The sequence below is a fragment of the Rhinopithecus roxellana genome, chromosome 20, assembly GCF_007565055.1.
Source record: "Rhinopithecus roxellana isolate Shanxi Qingling chromosome 20, ASM756505v1, whole genome shotgun sequence".
Lineage (NCBI taxonomy): Eukaryota > Metazoa > Chordata > Mammalia > Primates > Cercopithecidae > Rhinopithecus > Rhinopithecus roxellana.
This window is the reverse complement of record NC_044568.1, coordinates 19615405-19634464: the sequence shown is the minus strand read 5'-3', so window position 1 is coordinate 19634464 and position 19060 is coordinate 19615405. Positions and strand designations below refer to the sequence as shown.

Sequence of the window (19060 nt, the reverse complement as noted above, 5' to 3'; positions counted from 1 at the left end):
GAGATAATAGGCATGAGCCATTGTGCCCAGTCTAATTTTTGTGTTTTTAATAGAGACGGGGTTTCACCATGTTGGCCAGGCTGGTCTGGAACTCCCGACCTCAACTTCTCCGCCTGCCTCGGCCTCACAAAGTGCTGGGATTGCAGGCGTAAGCCACCGTGCCCGGGCTTATTTCATAAATATTTATTATGAACCTACTAGTATGTCAGCACTACAGATAGTATTAGACACCATCCCTGTCCCTCCCAGAGCTGACAGCGTAGTTGGGAAGATGGAAATTAAGTAAGTAATGACACCCACAAAAAGTAACTGCCATTCTGGCTCAGGAGAAACCTGGGTGTCCCTGAGTAACAGACACTGGCGCCAAGACGGTTTGTGGAGAGAGCGCTGCTCGTCTTGTCCCTGTGATACGGGTTTTGTGAGTGATCCGTTTTCCCTGTAGGACCCTTTGTTTCTCGGGTGATCCTGAGCCAGGTACGAGATCAGTATCTCCCCCACTGCTGTCACCCACACGGCATTGCTGTGAAGCGGAAGGTGGCCCGAGAGTTGCTAATATCTCTGTGATTTCAGCCGCCAAGCTGAGCCACCAAAGAAGGAGGCCGCCACTGCGGGGCCACAGGTGAAGCGAGCAGATGAGTGGAAGGACCCTTGGCGCCGATCCAAGTCTCCCAAGAAGAAACTCGGGGTGTCGGTCTCCCCGAGCCGGGCTCGAAGGCGTCGGAAAACATCAGCCTCGTCAGCCTCTGCCTCTAATTCCTCCAGGTAAGGAGGGCTTCTGGGACGGCTGGGGTGTCAGCACCTCAGAGCCGTCAGCTGAACACCATGTACCTCCCTGGGTCAGGTGGGGAACACCACAGCCCCACTGTTTGCTGTGGGATCATTGCCTGAAGGCCAGTCAGTGGGACTAACCCAGCGTTTATACATTCAGCAAAGAGCATCAATGCCAAGCAGGACTGATGCAGTGACCCCAAATGGGGCACAGACACCGGCAACTGAGCCCGACTGCTCCCAGGGAGTCCCAGGCCACACTGGAGGGAGGGGCATCTGGATGCGGGAGGATGCACAGACCTGGGGCCCAGTGAGTCCATCTGTTCCTCCAGAGTGGACCTGAAGCTGTTCCCCTCCACGTACAGTGCTGGTCTCAGCACACAGGAGCCTGGCTCCTGAGGGAGGGATGACAGAAAGCAGGGGACTGGGGTGGACCCCACGGTGCTCGGCAGGAACAGGAGGTGTGGGTGGGAGGCCAGGCTTCACAGTGGGTGCAGAGGGACAGATAGACACACACACAGACGCACGTGAGCTGGGTCAGCGCACACATCCTGGCTCTGTCCACTCAGGCAGCGACGCCCAGTAACAGCAGGCACACCCCAGGCCCACGTCTTGATTTCTAAATGCTGTTCTCCACTGAGGAGGGGTGGGAGTGTCTGGGGGAGGCTGTATGCGTCTGTGCGCATGTGGGTAGCTGTGTGTCTGCGCGTGTATGGCTGTGCGTCTGTGCACGTGTGTAGCTGTGCGTCTGTGTGTCTGCGCATGTGCAGCTGTGCACGTGTGTAGCTGTGCATCTGCGCCTGTGTAGCTGTGTGTGTGTGCACGTATGCAACTTGCACATGTATAGCTGTGCGTCTGTGCATGTGTGCATCTGTGCATCTGTGGGTGTGTAGCTGTGCATGTATACGTCTGTGCGCATGTGTGCGTCTGTGTGCATATGTAGCTGTGCATCTGTGGGTGTATAGCTGCGCATGTGTACATCTGTGCGCATGTGTGCATCTGTGCACGTGTGTGTAGCTGTGCATTCAGGTCTGTGCCAAAGAACAGCAGGTCAGCAGAGGGTGTGCGGGGCAGGGAGGGTCCTTCTCACTTCTCGCCACTCTCCCTCCCGCCCACCCCAGGTCATCTTCGCGGTCATCGTCCTACTCCGGCTCCGGCTCCTCCCGGTCACGATCGCGGTCTTCATCCTACAGCTCCTACTCCAGCCGCTCTTCCAGACACAGCTCGTTCTCAGGAAGCCGGTCCAGGTACGTCCCTGGGACCCATGCAGGGCCCTCGGCAGGTGCAGGGAGCATGGGCACCTGTGGATGTGGCTTTAGTTGTGGCACCAATAAGCCCCTTGGGGTATTGAAAGTCCCTGCTGGCAGCTGAACTAGGATGGCCAGGGGGTCATGTCCTGTGTCCCCCGCCAAACACCAGCCTTGTGGGCCCTCGTCCTTGTGTAGATGTGTGCTGTCACTGAGGGCCACAGCCTGAGATCCTTGAGTTGAGGCACTCCAGTCCTCCGGGGACAGTCCTCCGGGAAGGGGCCAGACCCAGCCCTGTCCTGCGGTGTTTCTGTGGGAGCTGTTCTGCTGCCCCACTGCCAAGGAACCTGTCCCCTCCCATCCTGCACACACGTGAACGTGGCACCTGCCTCCCGGAGGGCCCACCAGGGGCTGCTGACACCTTCCACACTCCACGGTCTACTCTGGGCCTGTGTATTTAGCAGATGCCAGAACAGTCCAGAACTGAAGTTAAACCTGAGGCACATAAATGGAAATTCGTGGCCTTCTCCGTGGGTCTGGGTGGGTCAGTCCTCAGTGGGCTTGGGCTGGTGAAGAAACACCCCCAGGCCCCTTCTCACAGCTTTGTTCACTCCCCCAGGTCCCGGTCCTTCTCTTCGTCCCCGTCCCCATCCCCAACACCTTCCCCGCATCGACCTTCCATCAGAACCAAGGGGGAGCCGGCCCCGCTGCCCGGGAAAGCAGGGTGAGTGCCCAGCCTGTGGGCAAGTCCTGGCCGGCCAGGCCTCCAGAGGCTGCAGCCTCCTCCCTCGGTCTCTATCTCTCATTTGTGTTTGGGACCAAAGAGGTGAGGATGTCTCGGGGGGGGCCTGTTCCCGGAGGGTGACTGGGCTGGGGGGCACTGGGCACAGCCCCTGTTCTCCCGGGCCGCCCTTACACTGCAGCGCTCCCCCGGGAGCCCTGGGGACGGAGCACAGCCCTGGGGACATGGCAGCAGCCGGGTGTTCTCAAGGGGTCTTCGTATTAGCCTGCTCTCCCCATTGTCTGGCGGTGTCTGTAGCTCTTGCCTGTTAGAGGGGCTGCTGGGGCCTTCGAAGCCATTCCCAGGTGCTCTGACGCTGACAGGTGGGAACTGTGTCCAGGCACGAGCGTGCTCACTTAGCGTCACAAGCATGCAGTGTCGCTCCCCGAGGTGTGGGTACCTTTAAAGAGGACGTAGGCCAGCGGGGCCTCATCCACCAGCCCTGCCCTGCTCGAGCCTCCCTGTCTCACAGAGAGAAGTCAGTGAAGAAGCCGGCCCTGCCTCAAGCCCCACCACAGGCCACCAAAACTACTGCTCCTGTCCCCGAGCCCACCAAGCCAGGAGACCCTCGGGAAGCCAGGAGGAAGGAGCGGCCAGCCAGGACCCCCCCCAGGAGGTGAGCATTTCAGTGTCCATGGGCCTTCGGGCTTTCCATGTTCTTGGTGCCCTGTGATGCTGGCACTGCTGGAAATCCAGAGTGCCAGGTCGAGAGCCAGGTGGTGGGAGGCACCCCCCAGCCGAGCAGCAGCACCCAGTGAGCCCTTACCCGGGAACCTGTCCTGTCCCTTCCCTGAGTCTGTGTTTCTGGAGCATGAAGGGGAAAGGACAGCTTGGCAGGGAGCACAGGCCTTCCCCTCACCGCCCCTGTCTACACTGGGAGGTGCTTGCCCTGAGAGACTGCACTTTTTATCCTGACGAAACACTGTGCCTAAAGGAAGACAGGCCCAGGCCCTGTTCCAAGGCAGTGGCAAGGCCAGTCTGGAGCCTCACCTCACAGGGCTGCTGGGCTGCTGGTGGGGAGGGGAGGCCGTGAGGGGCTGCGGAGGCCACACCCCCTGAGCCGAGCTGTTGCTTGTATTACAGGCGGACGCTCAGCGGCAGCGGCAGCGGCAGTGGCAGCAGCTATAGTGGTTCCAGCTCCCGATCCAGGTCGTCCCCATCACCCTGTGCCTCTGTTTCTCCCTCCCCTTTGGGGCCAGGAAGTCCCCCGAAGAAGCCAGCTTGTGGGTTGGGCTGTCTCCCGCATGCAGGCTTGGGGCCCTTCTGTGTCTGAGTCACCTTGGGGCCATGGAAGGCTGTGGTCGAAACTTTGAAAACTTTGAGAAAATGGGCCAGGACTCATGTGATAGGGAGACCCCTCCCTTCCCCCACAAAACAGCCTCACCAACTCGAGGGCACTCGGGCCGGGAGGAGGCGCCTCTGCCCTGCTGACTTGATGCCGCAGCACCTGGGAGAGCACCTGCACCTGGGGAGGAGCCACAGGGGCCGGGCCTGCACGGCCTGTCACAGCTATCAAGGGAACCAGCCAGAGGGGTGGGGAAGCTGATAAAAAACATCTCAGAAGAGAATACATGGAAAAGCTTTGTGGGCCAGGCGCGGGGGCTCACACCTGTGATCCCAGCACTGTGGGAGGCCAAGGCAGGAGGATTGCTTAAGCCCAGGACTTGAGACCAGCCTGAGCAACATAGACCCCATCTCCACAGAAAAAGTAATATATATATATATATATATTTTTTTTTTTTTTTTTTGATACAGTTTTGTTCTTGTTGCCCAGGTTGGAGTGCAATGGCGCAGTCTCGCAATCTCCGCCTCCCGAGTAGCTGGGACTACAGGCACATGCTGTCACACCCAGCTAATTTTTTGTATTTTAGTAGAGACAGGGTTTCACCACGTTGCCCAGGTGGTCTCAAAACTCCTGAGCTCAGGCAATCCACCCACCTCAGCCTCCCAAAGTGCTGGGATTATAGGCGTGAGCCACTGCACCCAGCCTGATTTTGTATTTTTAGTAGAGACTGGGTTTCACCATGTTAGTCAGGCTGATCTTGAACTGACCTCAGGTGATCCATCCATCTTGGCCTCCCAAAGTGCTAGGATTACACGTATGAGCCACCATGCCCAGCCCAGAAATTTTTTTCAATTAGCTGGGTATAGTGGTGTGTGCAGTGGTCCCTACGCCACTGCATTCCAGCCTGGACAACAGAGATCCTGTCTCAAAAAAAAGATTTCTGCTGTTTACTTGTTTTGAAAGAAAGTATTAAATCAGTCCTTAGATTCCTCACACAGAACTCTTTCATTTACAGGCAGCAGGTGGTTTATATGTTTGTCAAACTATTTTTTCTGTTGTTTGTTTTGTTTCTGGAGAGACACGGTCTTGCTATGTTGCCCAGGCTGGTCTCAAAACTCCTGGGCTCAAGTGATCCTCCCACCGTGGTCTCCCAAACTCCTGGGATTATAGGCGTGAGCCACCGCACCTGGCCTAAAATGTTTCTTGATAGGTCTGAAATGTTTTAAAAGACCTGACTTTTGAAAAAAAAAAAAAATGGTTCTCTTACCTTCCCCCGTTCCCTGCTCCGGTACCCAACGTGCCTGGGGGATGTGATTGGTGTTCTCCCGAGCAGGATATGGGCGAGGCGGACTCAGATGCCAGTCCTGTGCTCTGTGTCCATGTTGAGTGCAAGCCAGTGGAGCTGCAGACCTGCTGTTTCCAGTCTGTCTGCTGCATGTTCCTCAGGCATTCCCCGAGACTGTGCGGAACAGCTCGTTGTGTTTTTAATTTCCCTGTGGGCTGAGGCTATCGCCCTTTTGTCACGGGTGTCTAAGCCAGGGACTCTGCTTAAATTCCATCCTTGCCACTGTTGGCTCCGGCTCAGTCCTGTTTCCCTTCCCAACAAGCAACCTGACATTCGTTTCGTTTGTGTTTGTTTTGAGACGGAGTTTCACTCTTGTTGCCCAGGCTAGAGTGCAGTGGCACTGTCTTGGCTCACTGCAACCTCCACCTCCCGGGTTCAAGCAATTATTTTGCCTCAGCCTCTCCAGTAGCTGGGATTACTGGCGCCCGTGACCATGCCCGGCTAATTTCTGCATTTTTAGTAGAAACGGGGTTTCACCATGTTGGCCAGGCTGGTCCCGAACTCCTGACCTTAGGTGATCTGCCCATCTCAGTCTCCCAGAGTGCTGGGATGACAGGCGCGAGCCACCGTGCCCAGCCGCAACCTGACATTCGTTAGTGAAATGGGGCCCTGGCCCAGCCATGGAGATGTCCCTTACTGTGTAACCCTGGAACTGCCCAGTGTCCCCCCAAAATCACACATTCCGTGGGTACATGATCCATAAATGGACACTGGATAAACGTGGACCATGGAGCACCCCCCGCCGGCCCCTCCCTCCAGTCTGTGGTTGGACTGTGGTGAGATGTTCTCATGTGTCCAGGTCCCTGAGCGTGAGCAGTGTCTCCTCAGTGTCCAGTGCTACGTCGAGCAGCAGCTCTGCACACAGCGTGGACTCGGAGGACATGTACGCAGACCTGGCTAGCCCCGTGTCCTCAGCCAGCTCTCGATCCCCAGCCCCAGCCCAGACCAGGAAGGAGAAAGGTACTTGGGAGCCCTGGTACCTTTAAGGAGTAGCTCCAGGGGGAGGAGGGTGGCATCAGCACAGACGTTGCCTGGCTGCTGGTGTGGCCACGGGAAACTCACCAGTACCCCCGTGACTGCAGACCTGTCATTGGTAGGAAAACCTAAGAAAGAAGATGGTGCTAAAGAGGAAAAGCGGAAAAGGGATTCGTCCACGCAGCCACCCAAACCTGCAAAAGCTCCAGCGGCGGGGAAGTCCTCCCAGCAGCCCTCAACCCCCCAGCAAGCACCCCCCTGGGCAGCCCCAGCAGGGCACGTTTGTAGCCCACAAGGAGATCAAGTTGACACTGTTGAATAAGGTGAGGGCAAGGGCCCTGCTGGTGGCCACCCCAGCGTCTGGGCCTGGGTCCATGTGCTTCCTGAGACAGCTTCCTCCTGGGGGACAGAACCTGAGTGAGGGCCGGTGGGGCCTTGCAGGTGTCGGCAGAGCCTGGGCGACAGAGCGAGACTCCATCTTCCCGGCCTGGGCCGGGAAGTGTGAGCATCTGGGGAGGTTCGGGTGCTGCCAGCCTCTCTCTGAACAGAGAGGGTGTTCTCTCTGTGCCTGTGGCCACCATTCCCTGCCAGTCAGTCTCAACACAATACAGGAAGCCTCGGGCCCTGTCCTCTGCTGGAAGGTTAAGAGGCCTGGTTTCAGGGGTCCCAGGTCCTCCTAGAGTGGCCCCCATGGGGAGCAGGAAGGCCTTCAGGGTGCTTCCCATGGAACATGAAGGGCCCCAAGTGCACAGTGGAGGTGCTCTTGGTCCGGGTCATGGAGGCCTCACTTGGGGCTACAGGGTTTCATGGGCATGTGGTGGGACCTTTGAGAGCAGAGCAGGTTGCTGGCAAGGAACCCATGTTGTCTGGGGTGAGGACACAGCTGCTGTCTCCTGGCCCTGCCATCCTCACCAGCCTCTCGGTTGTCCCAGGCGGCTGATAAAGGAAGCAGGAAGCGCTATGAACCATCAGACAAGGACAGGCAGAGCCCTCCTCCAGCCAAGCGGGCGAACACATCCCCAGACCGAGGTGAGCCTCCCAACCGGGGGCAGGGCCGGGGGTGGGAGCCTGGGGATGCGGAGCAGCTGGACTCAGACCCCATCACTCTTAATAAGCAGGAGGGCCCAGAAAACATCTGACTTGCAGATTATGCCTGTCAGTATTACAGTATTGAAAACTAAAACTAAAAAGTTTTTAAATGTTTGTTTAAAAATAACAGGACCAGGCGCGGTGGCTCACGCCTGTAATCCCAGCACTTTGGGAGGCCGGGGCGGGCAGCTCACGAGGTCAGGAGATTGAGACCATCCTGGCTAAGAAGGTGAAATCCCGTCTCAACTAAAAATATAAAAAGTTAGCCGGGCGTGGTAGCAGAGGCCTGTAGTCCCAGCTACTCGGGAGGCTGAGGCAGGAGAATGGCGTAAACCCGGGAGGCGGAGCTTGCAGTGAGCTGAGATCCGGCCACTGCACTCCAGTTTGGGCTACAGAGCGAGACTCCATCTCAAAAAAAAAAAAAAAAAAAAAAATTAGCCAAGCATGGTGGCGGGCACCTGTAATCCCAGCTACTCAGGAGGCTGAGGCAGGAGAATCACTTGAACCGGAAGGCGGAGGTTGCAGTGAGCTAAGATCACACCACTGCACTCCAGTCTGGCCACAGAGCAAGACTCTGTCTCAAAAATAAATAAATAAAAATAACAGTAATAGGCCGGGCATGGTGGCTCACACCTGTAATCTCAGCACTTTAGGAGGCCAAGGTGGGCAGATCATCTGAGGTCAGGAGTTCGAGACCAGCCTGGCTAACATGGTGAAACCCCGTTTCTACTAAAACTACAAAAAATTAGTTGGGCATAGTGGCACGCATCCGTAGTCCCAGCTACTCAGGAGGCTGAGGCAGGAGAATCGCTTGAACCCGGGAGGTGGAGGTTGTAGTTAGCTGAGATTGTGCCATTACACTCCAGCTTGGGCAACAAGAGCAACTGTATTTTTCTTACACGTGTCATTTTTGCAAAATATAATTATATTTTCCAAAACAAATGAGCAGGAATGGCATTGGTTTTTCCATTTTTGCAAATCTCTTCAGTCTGACTGACAGAAGACAGCTGGACCCACATGCCTCGTGCCCTCTGGAGACCCTCCTGGGCTCCTGTGAACTGAGTGACAGGGCAGACAGTGTCTGTGTTACTGCTGAGCCACATAGACCTGAAAGGGCCTCGGGGACCCCCAGCCGTCCTGACCACACCCCAAGAGCTGGGGCCCAGATGGAAAGACAGGGAGGTTGTCCTGGCTGGCTTTGATGGGTGGAGCTTAAACCAAACAGAGGACAAGGGGGCCTGGCCACCCGCACAGCCACTCCCAGACACAGAGAACACGCAGGGGGCTTCAGACCCCTTCCCAAGTAGTTCTCTGAGTTTGTCGGGCACAGGAAGAGGAAGCTGCTCACCTTTGTCCCTAAGCCCAGGGCTGTGTCCTGTGTGGCTGGTCTGGAACAGCCTTGCTGTCCTTGCCTGGGGTTGGAGCCAGGGCCACTGGGGTCCCACAGAGCTTTGTTCACACATGAGCCTTGGGCCTGCGCTGGGCAGTGGACCCTGTCTAGGCTGCCTCGCCTCCTTCCTAACATTGCCCGAGTGAAACACGCCTGTCTCTTGGCTCTGCTTGTGTGTCTTGACTGCCATGTCTTTTTTGTTGTTCCATATTTGAAGCCCCGTGTGATAAATTTCTTCAAAGCTAGGAAGGAGTTTTGTCTTTCTGCACAAGATACTGGCTGCTTGGTGGAACCTGGAGCCCAGGTTTGGCCTCAGCCTCATTTCTGGACGCCTTGGTGTCCACATCTCTCTTCTCTTCTCCTTGGCTCCCTTTTTATTTCTTTATAAAAATGAAGGAGGTGAACTAAGCAGCCTCAGACTTTAGAAGTGAGTCCCTGGCATTGGTGAGGCCACCCGCACTGCCATCCCCTATAAACCAGGAGGGTGGTCTCACTCTGTACCTATCACCCAGGTTCTCGGGACCGGAAGTCAGGTGGGAGACTGGGCTCCCCGAAGCCAGAGCGACAGAGAGGCCAGAACTCCAAAGCCACTGCAGCCCCGGCTGACAGGTGAGTGGACCCAGCATGTGCCCTGGGCACACTGAGGGTGGTAGCCTGAGCCTCTTTCCCAGGGAGGCCAGCAGCAGCAGGGCTAGCACTGGGCCAGGTTGGAGGTGCTCCAGCTCCTGCAGCTCCTGCTGGGCTGATGTGGTGAGGGACAGGGACAAGGAAGGGCAACCCCACCCCCGCACACACACTCCTGCCCTGGTCGAGGCTGGAGGCTGCCCTCTGCTCCCCATGTCCTTGGGCAAAGAGCTCTGGGCACGGAGGTGGGAAGAAGAGCAGGAGGTTGTGCGGGGCCAGCCCAGGACCCTCCCAGTCTCTGCTCCACAAAGCCCGGGAGCCAGTGGCTAGGACCAGGCCTGCCTGTGGCAATGGGAGCCTGGCCATCCCGGGAGCCCCTTGCCTGTCCTGGTGGCCACTGAGCACTCAGTGGAAGTTCCCCTCCAGGGAGGGCACCCGCGCTGCTGCTTACACCTCAGACGTGGCTTCTGGGGGCTCAAGGTCTTCCCCCACCCCCTTGTAGGAAGCGCCAGCTGTCACCACAGTCCAAGAGCTCCAGCAAGGTCACGAGCGTGCCCGGCAAAGCCTCGGATCCCGGCGCCGCCAGCACCAAATCAGGGAAGGCCAGCACGCTGTCGCGGCGGGAGGAGCTGCTGAAACAGCTGAAGGCCGTGGAGGACGCTATTGCGCGCAAGCGGGCCAAGATCCCCGGGAAAGCATAAGCCGTGCCCCTGACCGGACTGGACGCATTTTTATACATAGGGTAAGCGCAGCCATTTTGGATTTTGCAGTTAATGTCTTATTTTGGCTGTGATTCTTTTTAAAAAGTAAAAAAGAAAAAAAAGTTCCTCTGCTGGAAAAGAAGCCACACAGGAGATGACGACGACGCTGAGTCCCAGCCTCCCTCCCCAGAGCAGAAGTCCCGCAGGACAGACACAGACAGCGCTAGTGACCAGCACAGTTCTCATGTAAATTACAAGCCCCAGTCGCCAGCCCCGCCTTCTCTTCCTCCTCCACCGTCTTCTTCCCTGGCCCTGGTCAGGCCTGGGCCTGTGGAGCCCCAGCTCTGCATCCCTAGCCCGGGTCCAGGCAGCCAGGCTCCCTCCTGAGCTGAGAAATGAAACTTCGCGAACCACTGGTGGCACCTCCTTCTCCTCCCCTGCCCCCGATCACCCGCCCCCGGATCAGAAATATATCTATATTCTCGACTAAAGTCTCATCAGGAAATATTTCCTGTCTTTTATTTTAAGCATCAAATTGTTTTAGTTGATTTAAACAGGAAAAAATACAGAAAAGACCAAAAAAAGGCCGAGAGTATTGTCGGGGCGTCTGTCTAATGTGGAGGGTCTTTTTTGAGGGGTCTCCTAAAATAAAATATTTTGATAAGCAGCTGTTCTTGCCCTTGTGGTGTGTGCGCCCTCTGCCCATGTGTGGCCAGGTCTGCCTCTGTGTGGTGCACTGCACTTGGCCCAGCACTCGGGAGCTGCTGGGGGGCGAGGGTGTGGCTGCTCCTCACTCCCCTTGGGAGGACCGGCCGTGGAGCAGTTCCTGCCTTCAGACCCCAGCCCAGGGAAGCACTGCACCTCAGTTTCTCCATTTGTGGGGCTGGGTTGGGCGTTCCTTGGTTCATGAGGTGGAGGTACCTTCCCTGCAGGGGCCATGGAGCTGCTGGAGGGGAAGAGGTCCAGGGCTGACTCCCAGCCCTGAGCCCAGCTGCCACCTCTGCAGTGACCACCACCGGCTCCATGTGCAGGCCCCAGACCTGCTGAGCCAGGCCCCGTGTGTGATGCCACGTTCCACAGCAGGGGCCACCGGCAGAGCCCCCCAGGAGCCCCCACTGCTGCTCCCTTCTCTCCACCTTGAAAGCCACAGGCCTGCACCTGGGCAGAGGCCTCCCAGGTACACGCTCCAGGGCCTCCAGTGCCTCCTTTAATCAGATGCAAGTAGCTGCAGTGTGGTGCCCACGCCTGTGGCCCACCCGTGTCTCTCATCTGCTGCCTGACACGAGGTTTGGGATGAGACCCCCGAGAGAGCTCCCTCCCCCAGGGCTGGGAGCGGAGCCCCAGGGAGGCAGCAACCCGCGCTTCTGCTCCCAGCATGACCTGCGTCCATGCCACTCTTCTGGATTAAATGACACTTAGAGTGTGGGCAGAGGAGCTGGGCATGAGTGAGCACTGCAGCTGGACCACCTGTTCACTCCTGAGGGAACTGTTTACCATTTTATGTCCACGTCCCTCCCACAGAGCAGGCCACACAGTTCATGTTGTGTCGCAGTGGCTGGATCATGTGTCTCAGCAATGGGTTTTTTTTTTTTTTTTTTTTTTGAGATGGAGTCTGGCTCTGTCGCCCAGGCTGGAGTGCAGTGGCCGGATCTCAGCTCACTGCAAGCTCTGCCTCCCAGGTTCATGCCATTCTCCTGCCTCAGCCTCCTGAGTGGCTGGGACTACAGGCACCCACCACCTTGCCCGGCTAGTTTTTTGTATTTTTTAGTAGAGACGGGGTTTCACCGTGTTAGCCAGGATGATCTCGATCTCCTGACCTCGTGATCCGCCCGTCTCGGCCTCCCAAAGTGCTGGGATTACAGGCTTGAGCTACCGCGCCCGGCCGGTTTTTTTTTTTTTTTTTTTTTTGAGACAGAGTCTCACTCTGTCGCCCAGACTGGAGTGCAGTGGCGCGACCTGGGCTCACTGCAACCTCTGCCTCCCGGGTTCCCGCCATTCTCCTGCCTCAGCCTCCTGAGTAGCTGGGACTACAGGCGCCATCACCGCACCCGGCTAGTTTTTTGTATTTTAAGTAGAGACAGGGTTTCCTCGTGTTAGCCAGGATGGTCTCGATCTCCTGACCTCGTGATCCGCCCGCCTCAGCCTCGTAAAGTGCTGGGATGACAGGCGTCAGCCGCGGCGCCCGGCCACCATTTTTTGAGGCTTATCAGATTTGCCATCAGGTCAAAGCCAAGTGCAAAGGAAATTCCCATTCTCTGGAAAGGGTGGCCTTCAAGGCCACGGAGCTGGAGTCCAGGCCACTCTGGGTGCCAGCCTGCAGCCTGTCATTTGTGGGCTGTACCGTGAGGCTGGAGGCCAGGAAATGGTGCTCTGTGCCTGCAGTGTGGGCACCTCAAACTGGCGCCTGCAGTGCCTGTCTCTTTACGGCCAGGAGCGGGCAGGTGAGCCCACCGCAGCTCACATGTGGACTGGGACCAGACGTGGCCCCCTCTGCAGCGGATCAGCCCCCAGCCACAGCCCTGAGCACCGCAGTCTGGAGCTGGGTTTGAACTCGCACCAGGTGGCAGTGGACCCCAGGTGTGGCTACCCATCCCTGTGGCTCTCAGACATCGGTGCAGAGGGGCCTGTCCTAGGAGGGTGACTGCCTGCATGTGGTCGAGGGGAGAGGATGTTCAGTCAGGCAGCTGGGAAGGGTGGCCTTGCTGTGTGACGGGCATCCACGGGTGTCCACGCCCTCCAGGGACGTCCTGCTCCGGGCGGTTAGCGCGCACGTCCTCCTTGCTCCCCGTGCAGTGACTAGAAAGCCTGTGTGGGGTTCTGGCAGTGGCACCCGCCTGCCAGCCCCTCCCAGGGCCTCTGCCCTCGGCCTGCAGCCCCTCCCCCACAGCCACGCTCCTACCCACCCGTTTGGGCTTTGGGTGGGCAGGCGGATGTAGACGCTGCTTGGAGGCGGTGGCCCTAGAGGGATCCACAGAAGGGGAAAAGGCCGAGACACAGGAGACCACTCCTGCCGGGGAAAACCCATGGGGGGTGTGGGGTGGTGGCACCTCAGGGAGGGACCCTCTGCTGTCCCAGCCAACGTCTCATGACGATTCTGCACCCCCGCCCGCAGTGCCCCCGCCCTGCCCACCCGGCTGGACACACTGTGTTGTGGGCGGCTGGCTGCGCGTGACCCGCTGTGCACCTGCGCCTTGATGTGGGGGAGACCCTGCAGAGAGGGTCTCCTTCAGCCCTGCCCAGTGCCCTCCCTGCCTCACCCCTCCTCCCGCAGCCCCGCTCAGGGCGCCAAAGGGCTCCTGGCTGTGGGTCTGTCCGTCCTTGCGTCTGGGGGACGACCCCGCGCCGCCTCTGACCCGCCCGGCTCTGCGTTTGTCTGAGACCCCTGGTTCCGCACCAGGGTCCTCGTTCTCCACCAGGGTCCGCGGACCCCACCAGGGTCCTCGTTCCCCACCAGGGTCCGGCCACGCGGTCTGCTGGGGGCGGGCCCGGGTTGTGGTTTGAGAGCCGGCCTGTCCGGACCTCCGCCTCCGGGCCGCCCTCCAGCCTTCCTGCCGCCGCCTTTCCAGTCTTGCCCAACCCGGTATTTCTGCGCTTGCCTCAGCCACCCGCGGAGCGCAGCCTCCTCCCGGCCTCTGCGCCGCGGGACCTGGACCCCGCCCAGTCCGCAGGTCCCGCAGGTGCCCCCGGGCGTGTCTTCCTGGCCTGCGACCCCCGGGACAGCGCTGGGAGCGCGCGGCCCTGGCCGGGTCCCTGGTCCCTGGCCCCGTTCTCGGGGTGCAGCCTGTGCCGGGGGCTCCGGCCGTCACACCTCAGACCCAGAGCTGAGCGGAAGCCGGGGCAGCGGCCGCTGGGAAGAAGGCAGCCCCGGGTCGGGGAGGAAGGCGGCGGGGGCGGAGTGGAGTCCACGGTGGGGCTGCTGCTTCCATCCTCCCCTGGGCGGGACACCGGATGCGTCGGGGAGCGGGAGGGAGCAGACGGCGGTCGGGGGCCAGGGAGAACACTCCTGTGCCTGGGGGCTCCGGCTCCCTCTGCTCACTCCCTCCTGCCGAACTTTTCCACTCAGCCATTTACCTCCTCAGGCACGGGCTGCCCTCATCGGCTGACCAGGTCCCGCCCCAGAGAACTGCGTGTGGCCCACGTGTGGACACACCTGTTCCCCATGCCAGGAGGGAGGGTCACTGGCTCTATCTGGGGATGGGGGATGGGGGCGAGGGCACCAGGCCGAGGGTGGAGAGCTTCTCGCTCTCCCCCTCTTTTCCTGGCCTTTTCCTCCATTCCCTCTGGCTCCTATTGTCCCCTCCTCCTTCCTCTTCCTCGGGTATGGTTGAGCAGGTCGTGCACTGCACAAGGACTCCCAGCAGAGGATGAGGACTGACATCAACCTGTCCTTCCCTCCCAACACTGTGCGTTCCCTAACCCTGCACGAAGGCACCCTACTCCCCTCCTCAAGATTCCCCACCCAGCATGGCTGGCAGTCCCAGCCCCAAGCCGCAGCTGGGCAGGTTGGGCAGAAGCACTGGGGAGGCCAGGCCTGGCCATGCTGAGTGTGGTGACTCGTCAGGGTTTGCACAAAACATCTTGGGCACCCAGCTGCAGGCCCCTCGGGACGTTTCCAATGAGGCTTCCCCAGGCCCCTCCCTGTGGCAGAAGAAGGGGCCCCCGGGCTGCTTTGTAGGTCTCAGCCTAGGGGAGGCCCCCAGAGATGCCCGAGCCAGGGAGGGGCCCAGCCCCCTCCCCCGGGCTGTGCTTGGCATGCAGAGGTTGTGGAGGGTCTTGAGTTTTTGTCCCCAGAAGAATGGCTGAGTGGACTCTGGAGAAAAGACAAACCCCCGCCCCGCTGCCGCTGCCCTGTCTCACACCAGTAAGAGTGCTCGTCAGCCTCCTGGCGGCAGGTGCTGCGGACTGCGACCACCTGAGCCAGGCAGTGACACTAATGCGCCTCAGGGCAGCCTTGGCACTGGAGCTGCTGTCATCCCACTTTACCCACAGGGAGAGCCACTCTCCTCCCTCCTTTTTCCATTCTGTATTATTTACAAATCACCCTCCCGTGTGCCCCGCACCACTCTCAGCCCTAGTACACAGAGGGGGCTGCCACAGACGTGGCCCTCAAGGCGCTCAGGCCACCTTTAGGGGAGGGCTGCGAGGGGCTGCAATTTTTCTGAAACAGCCAAGCACCCCTGCAGAGAGACCTGTATCAGCCCAGCCTAAGGCAGAGACAACCCACATAGGAGCACCTGTCCTGCTGGGGATGCGGCGGGTTCTGCAGTGTCCTGGAAAAGGCTCTCCCCACAGCCTGACCCGACCTGTGAACGTGCGCTCATTTGGGAAAGGGGCTTTTGCTTTGATGTAATTAAGGAAAGGATCTTGAGATGCCCCATCCTGGGTTAAGACAGGTCCCACGTCCTGAGAAGGTGGGAGGGATTATCATTTAGACTGGACCCTAAATCCAACAACCCATGTCCTTATAAACCACAGAAGAGGATAAGACGGATACAGCAGAGAGGCCATGGGAGGAGCCGCAAGCCTGGGAAACCGAGGGCTAGAAGAGCCTCCAGGAGGACCCAACCTTGAACACACCTTGATATCAGACTCCCAGCTCCACGGCCTGGTGGAATAAACTTCTGCCATTTCACACTCCCCAGTTTGTGGTGCATGGTTAGCACAGCCCTAGGAAACCAGCACAGATAGTGAGCTCCCCGTCATAGGAGGTATGCAAGCAGAGGGTGGGTGGGCAGAGGCACTATAGGGAGGAGCAGCCCCGGGGACTCCAGCAATCTGTCTTTGATTCTTCCCAGACTGTTAACCCTGGAGCACGGCCTCCTCCACCTGCAGAGGCCCACGGCAGATAAGCCGAGAGCCACACAGTGGCCAAGAGCAGGTACTGGAGGGCCCAGGGGTCCCAGTGCTGCCTCAGCCCCACTCCACTTGGGGGCTTTTGTGTTCAGAGAGACTGAGGTTTTAAGCTTAGAGGACGCCTCTGTGGAACACATCTGCACTGCGGCAGGGGAGGAAAGGCTGGGGACACAGAAGCACCCTCCCTCCCGCCCTCACCCCGAAGCTGAGGGGACCAGGGTGGACAGATTCCCCCACCTTTGGTGTGGCCAGGGGCCCTGGGGACCCCAGGGGAACCCTCCTCAGGATGACATAAAACCCCCGGCATTCAAAACTTCCCGAGCTCTGGCCCCAGCTGTCCCCTTTCCAGGGAAACAAAGGCACCTCCAGCACCCCCACCCCAGCCAGCCTCACCGAGCAAGGAGGCCAAAGGCAGCTCCTGGCCCCACTTACATAAAGCTTCCTATGTGCGCTGTTCACACTTCACACCTCACACCTCACTTCTCACACCTCACTCCTCACACCTCACACCTCACTCCTCACACCTCACACTTCACTCCTCACACCTCACACTCCTTACACCTCACACCTCACACTTCACACCTCACTCCTCACACCTCACACCTCACTCCTCACTCCTCACCCCTCAAACCTCCTCACTCCTCCTCACACCTCACCCCTCGCTCCTCACACCTCACTCCTCACTCCCACACCTCCTAATACCTAACTCCTCACCCCTCACACCTCACACCTCACATCTCAGTCCTCACATCTCCTCACCCCTCAAACCTCCTCACTCCTCACTCCTCACACCTCACACTTCACTCCTCACACCTCACATCTCCTTACACCTCACACCTCACACTTCACACCTCACTCCTCACACCTCACCCCTCACTCCTCACACCTCACTCTCACCACCTCACTCGCTCACAACCTCCTCACACCTCCCACCTCCTCATACCTCACTCCTCACACCTCACACTTCATTCCTCACTCCTCACACCTCACACCTCCTCCCTCACACCTTCTCACACCTCACTCCTCACTCCTCACATCTCACTCCTCACACCTCACTCCTCACACTTCACACCTCACTCCTCACTCCTCACACCTCACTCCTCACCCCTCACACCTCACACCTCACATCTCACTCCTCACATCTCCTCACACCTCAAACCTCCTCACACCTCACTCCTCACACTTCACCCCTCGCTCCTCACACCTCACTCCTCACTCCCACACCTCCTCACACCTCACTCCTCACACCTCACACCTCCTCACACCTCACACCTCCTCACACCTCACACCTCCTCACACCTCAACCCTCACACCTCACCCCTTGCTCCTCACCCCTCACTCCTCACTCCTCACACCTCACACCTCATTCCTCACACCTCACTCCTCACACCTCATTCCTCACTCCTCACACCTCACTCCTCACTCCTCACACCTCACACCTCACTCCTCACACCTCCTCACACCTCCCACCTCCTCACACCTTACACCTCACTCCTCACTCTTCACACCTCCCACCTCACACCTCACTCCTCAGACCTCACACCTTAGACCTTACACCTCACTCCTCACACCTCCTCACACCTCACTCCTCACACCTCACTCCTGACAACTCACACCTCACACCTCCTCACACCTCATATCTCACTCCTGACACTTCACACCTCACTCCTCACACCGCACTCCTCATACTTCACTCTTTACACCTCCTCACACCTCCCATCTCCTACCTCACTCCTCACACCTCACTCCTCACCTCACCCCTCCTCACACCTCACTCCTCACTCCTCACACCTCACACCTCACTCCTCACACCTCCTCACACCTCACTCCTCACTCCTCACACCTCCTCACACCTCACTCCTCACACCTCACTCCTCACTCATCACATCTCACTCCTCACACCTCCTCACACCTCACTCCTCACACCTCCTCACACCTCACTCCTCACTCCTCACACCTCCTCACACCTCACTCCTCACTCCTCCTCACACCTCACTCCTCACTCATCACATCTCACTCCTCACACCTCCTCACACCTCACTCCTCACACCTCCTCACACCTCACTCCTCACTCCTCACACCTCCTTACACCTCACACCTCCTCACACCTCACTCCTCACTCATCACATCTCACTCCTCACACCTCACTCTTCCTCACACCTCACTCCTCACACCTCACTCCTCACTCCTCACACCTCAATCCTCACTCCTCACACCTCCCACCTCCTCACACCTCACTCCTCAGACCTCACACCTCAGACCTTACCCCCCTCACTCCTCATACCTCCTCACACCTCACTCCTCACACCTCACACCTCACTCCTGACAACTCACACCTCACACCTCCTCACACCTCATATCTCACTCCTGACACCTCACACCTCACTCCTCACACCTCACTCCTCACACTTCACTCTTCACACCTCCTCACACCTCCCACCTCCTCATACCTCACTCCTCACACCTCACTCCTCACACCTCACTCCTCCTCACATCTCAGTCCTCACACCTCACTCCTCACTCCTCACATCTCACACCTCACTCCTCAAACCTCACTCCTCACACCTCACCTCTCCTCACACCTCACTCCTCACACCTCCTCACACCTCACTCTTCCCTCCTCACATCTCACTCCTCATACCTCACTCCTCATACCTCACTCCTCACTCCTCACACCTCATTCCTCACACTTCACTCTTCACACCTCTTCACACCTCCCACCTCCTCATACCTCACTCCTCACACCTCACTCCTCCTCACATCTCACTCCTCACTCCTCACTCCTCACTCCTCACACTTCATTCTTCACACCTCCTCACACCTCCCACCTCCTCATACCTCACTCCTCACACCTCGCTCCTCCTCACATCTCACTCCTCACACCTCACTCCTCACTCCTCACATCTCACACCTCACTCCTCAAACCTCACTCCTCACACCTCACCCCTCCTCACACCTCACTCCTCACACCTCACCCCTCCTCACACCTCACTCCTCACACC

At 58.4% G+C, this 19060-nt stretch overlaps 1 protein-coding gene across 1 annotated transcript in view; it reads left to right on the top strand.

Moving 5' to 3' along the window:
* Positions 1 to 10872, top strand: part of ZC3H18 (zinc finger CCCH-type containing 18) — a 68542-nt gene extending 57670 nt beyond the window's left edge. Inside the window, 11 exon segments of the mRNA XM_010355570.2 lie at positions 571 to 762; positions 1890 to 2015; positions 2635 to 2739; positions 3269 to 3412; positions 3880 to 3945; positions 6226 to 6386; positions 6524 to 6654; positions 6656 to 6724; positions 7334 to 7430; positions 9393 to 9489; positions 10007 to 10872. Coding sequence (XP_010353872.1) covers positions 571 to 762; positions 1890 to 2015; positions 2635 to 2739; positions 3269 to 3412; positions 3880 to 3945; positions 6226 to 6386; positions 6524 to 6654; positions 6656 to 6724; positions 7334 to 7430; positions 9393 to 9489; positions 10007 to 10205 — 1387 coding nt within the window. The 3' untranslated portion in view covers positions 10206 to 10872.
* Positions 10873 to 19060: the final 8188 nt, after the last annotated feature.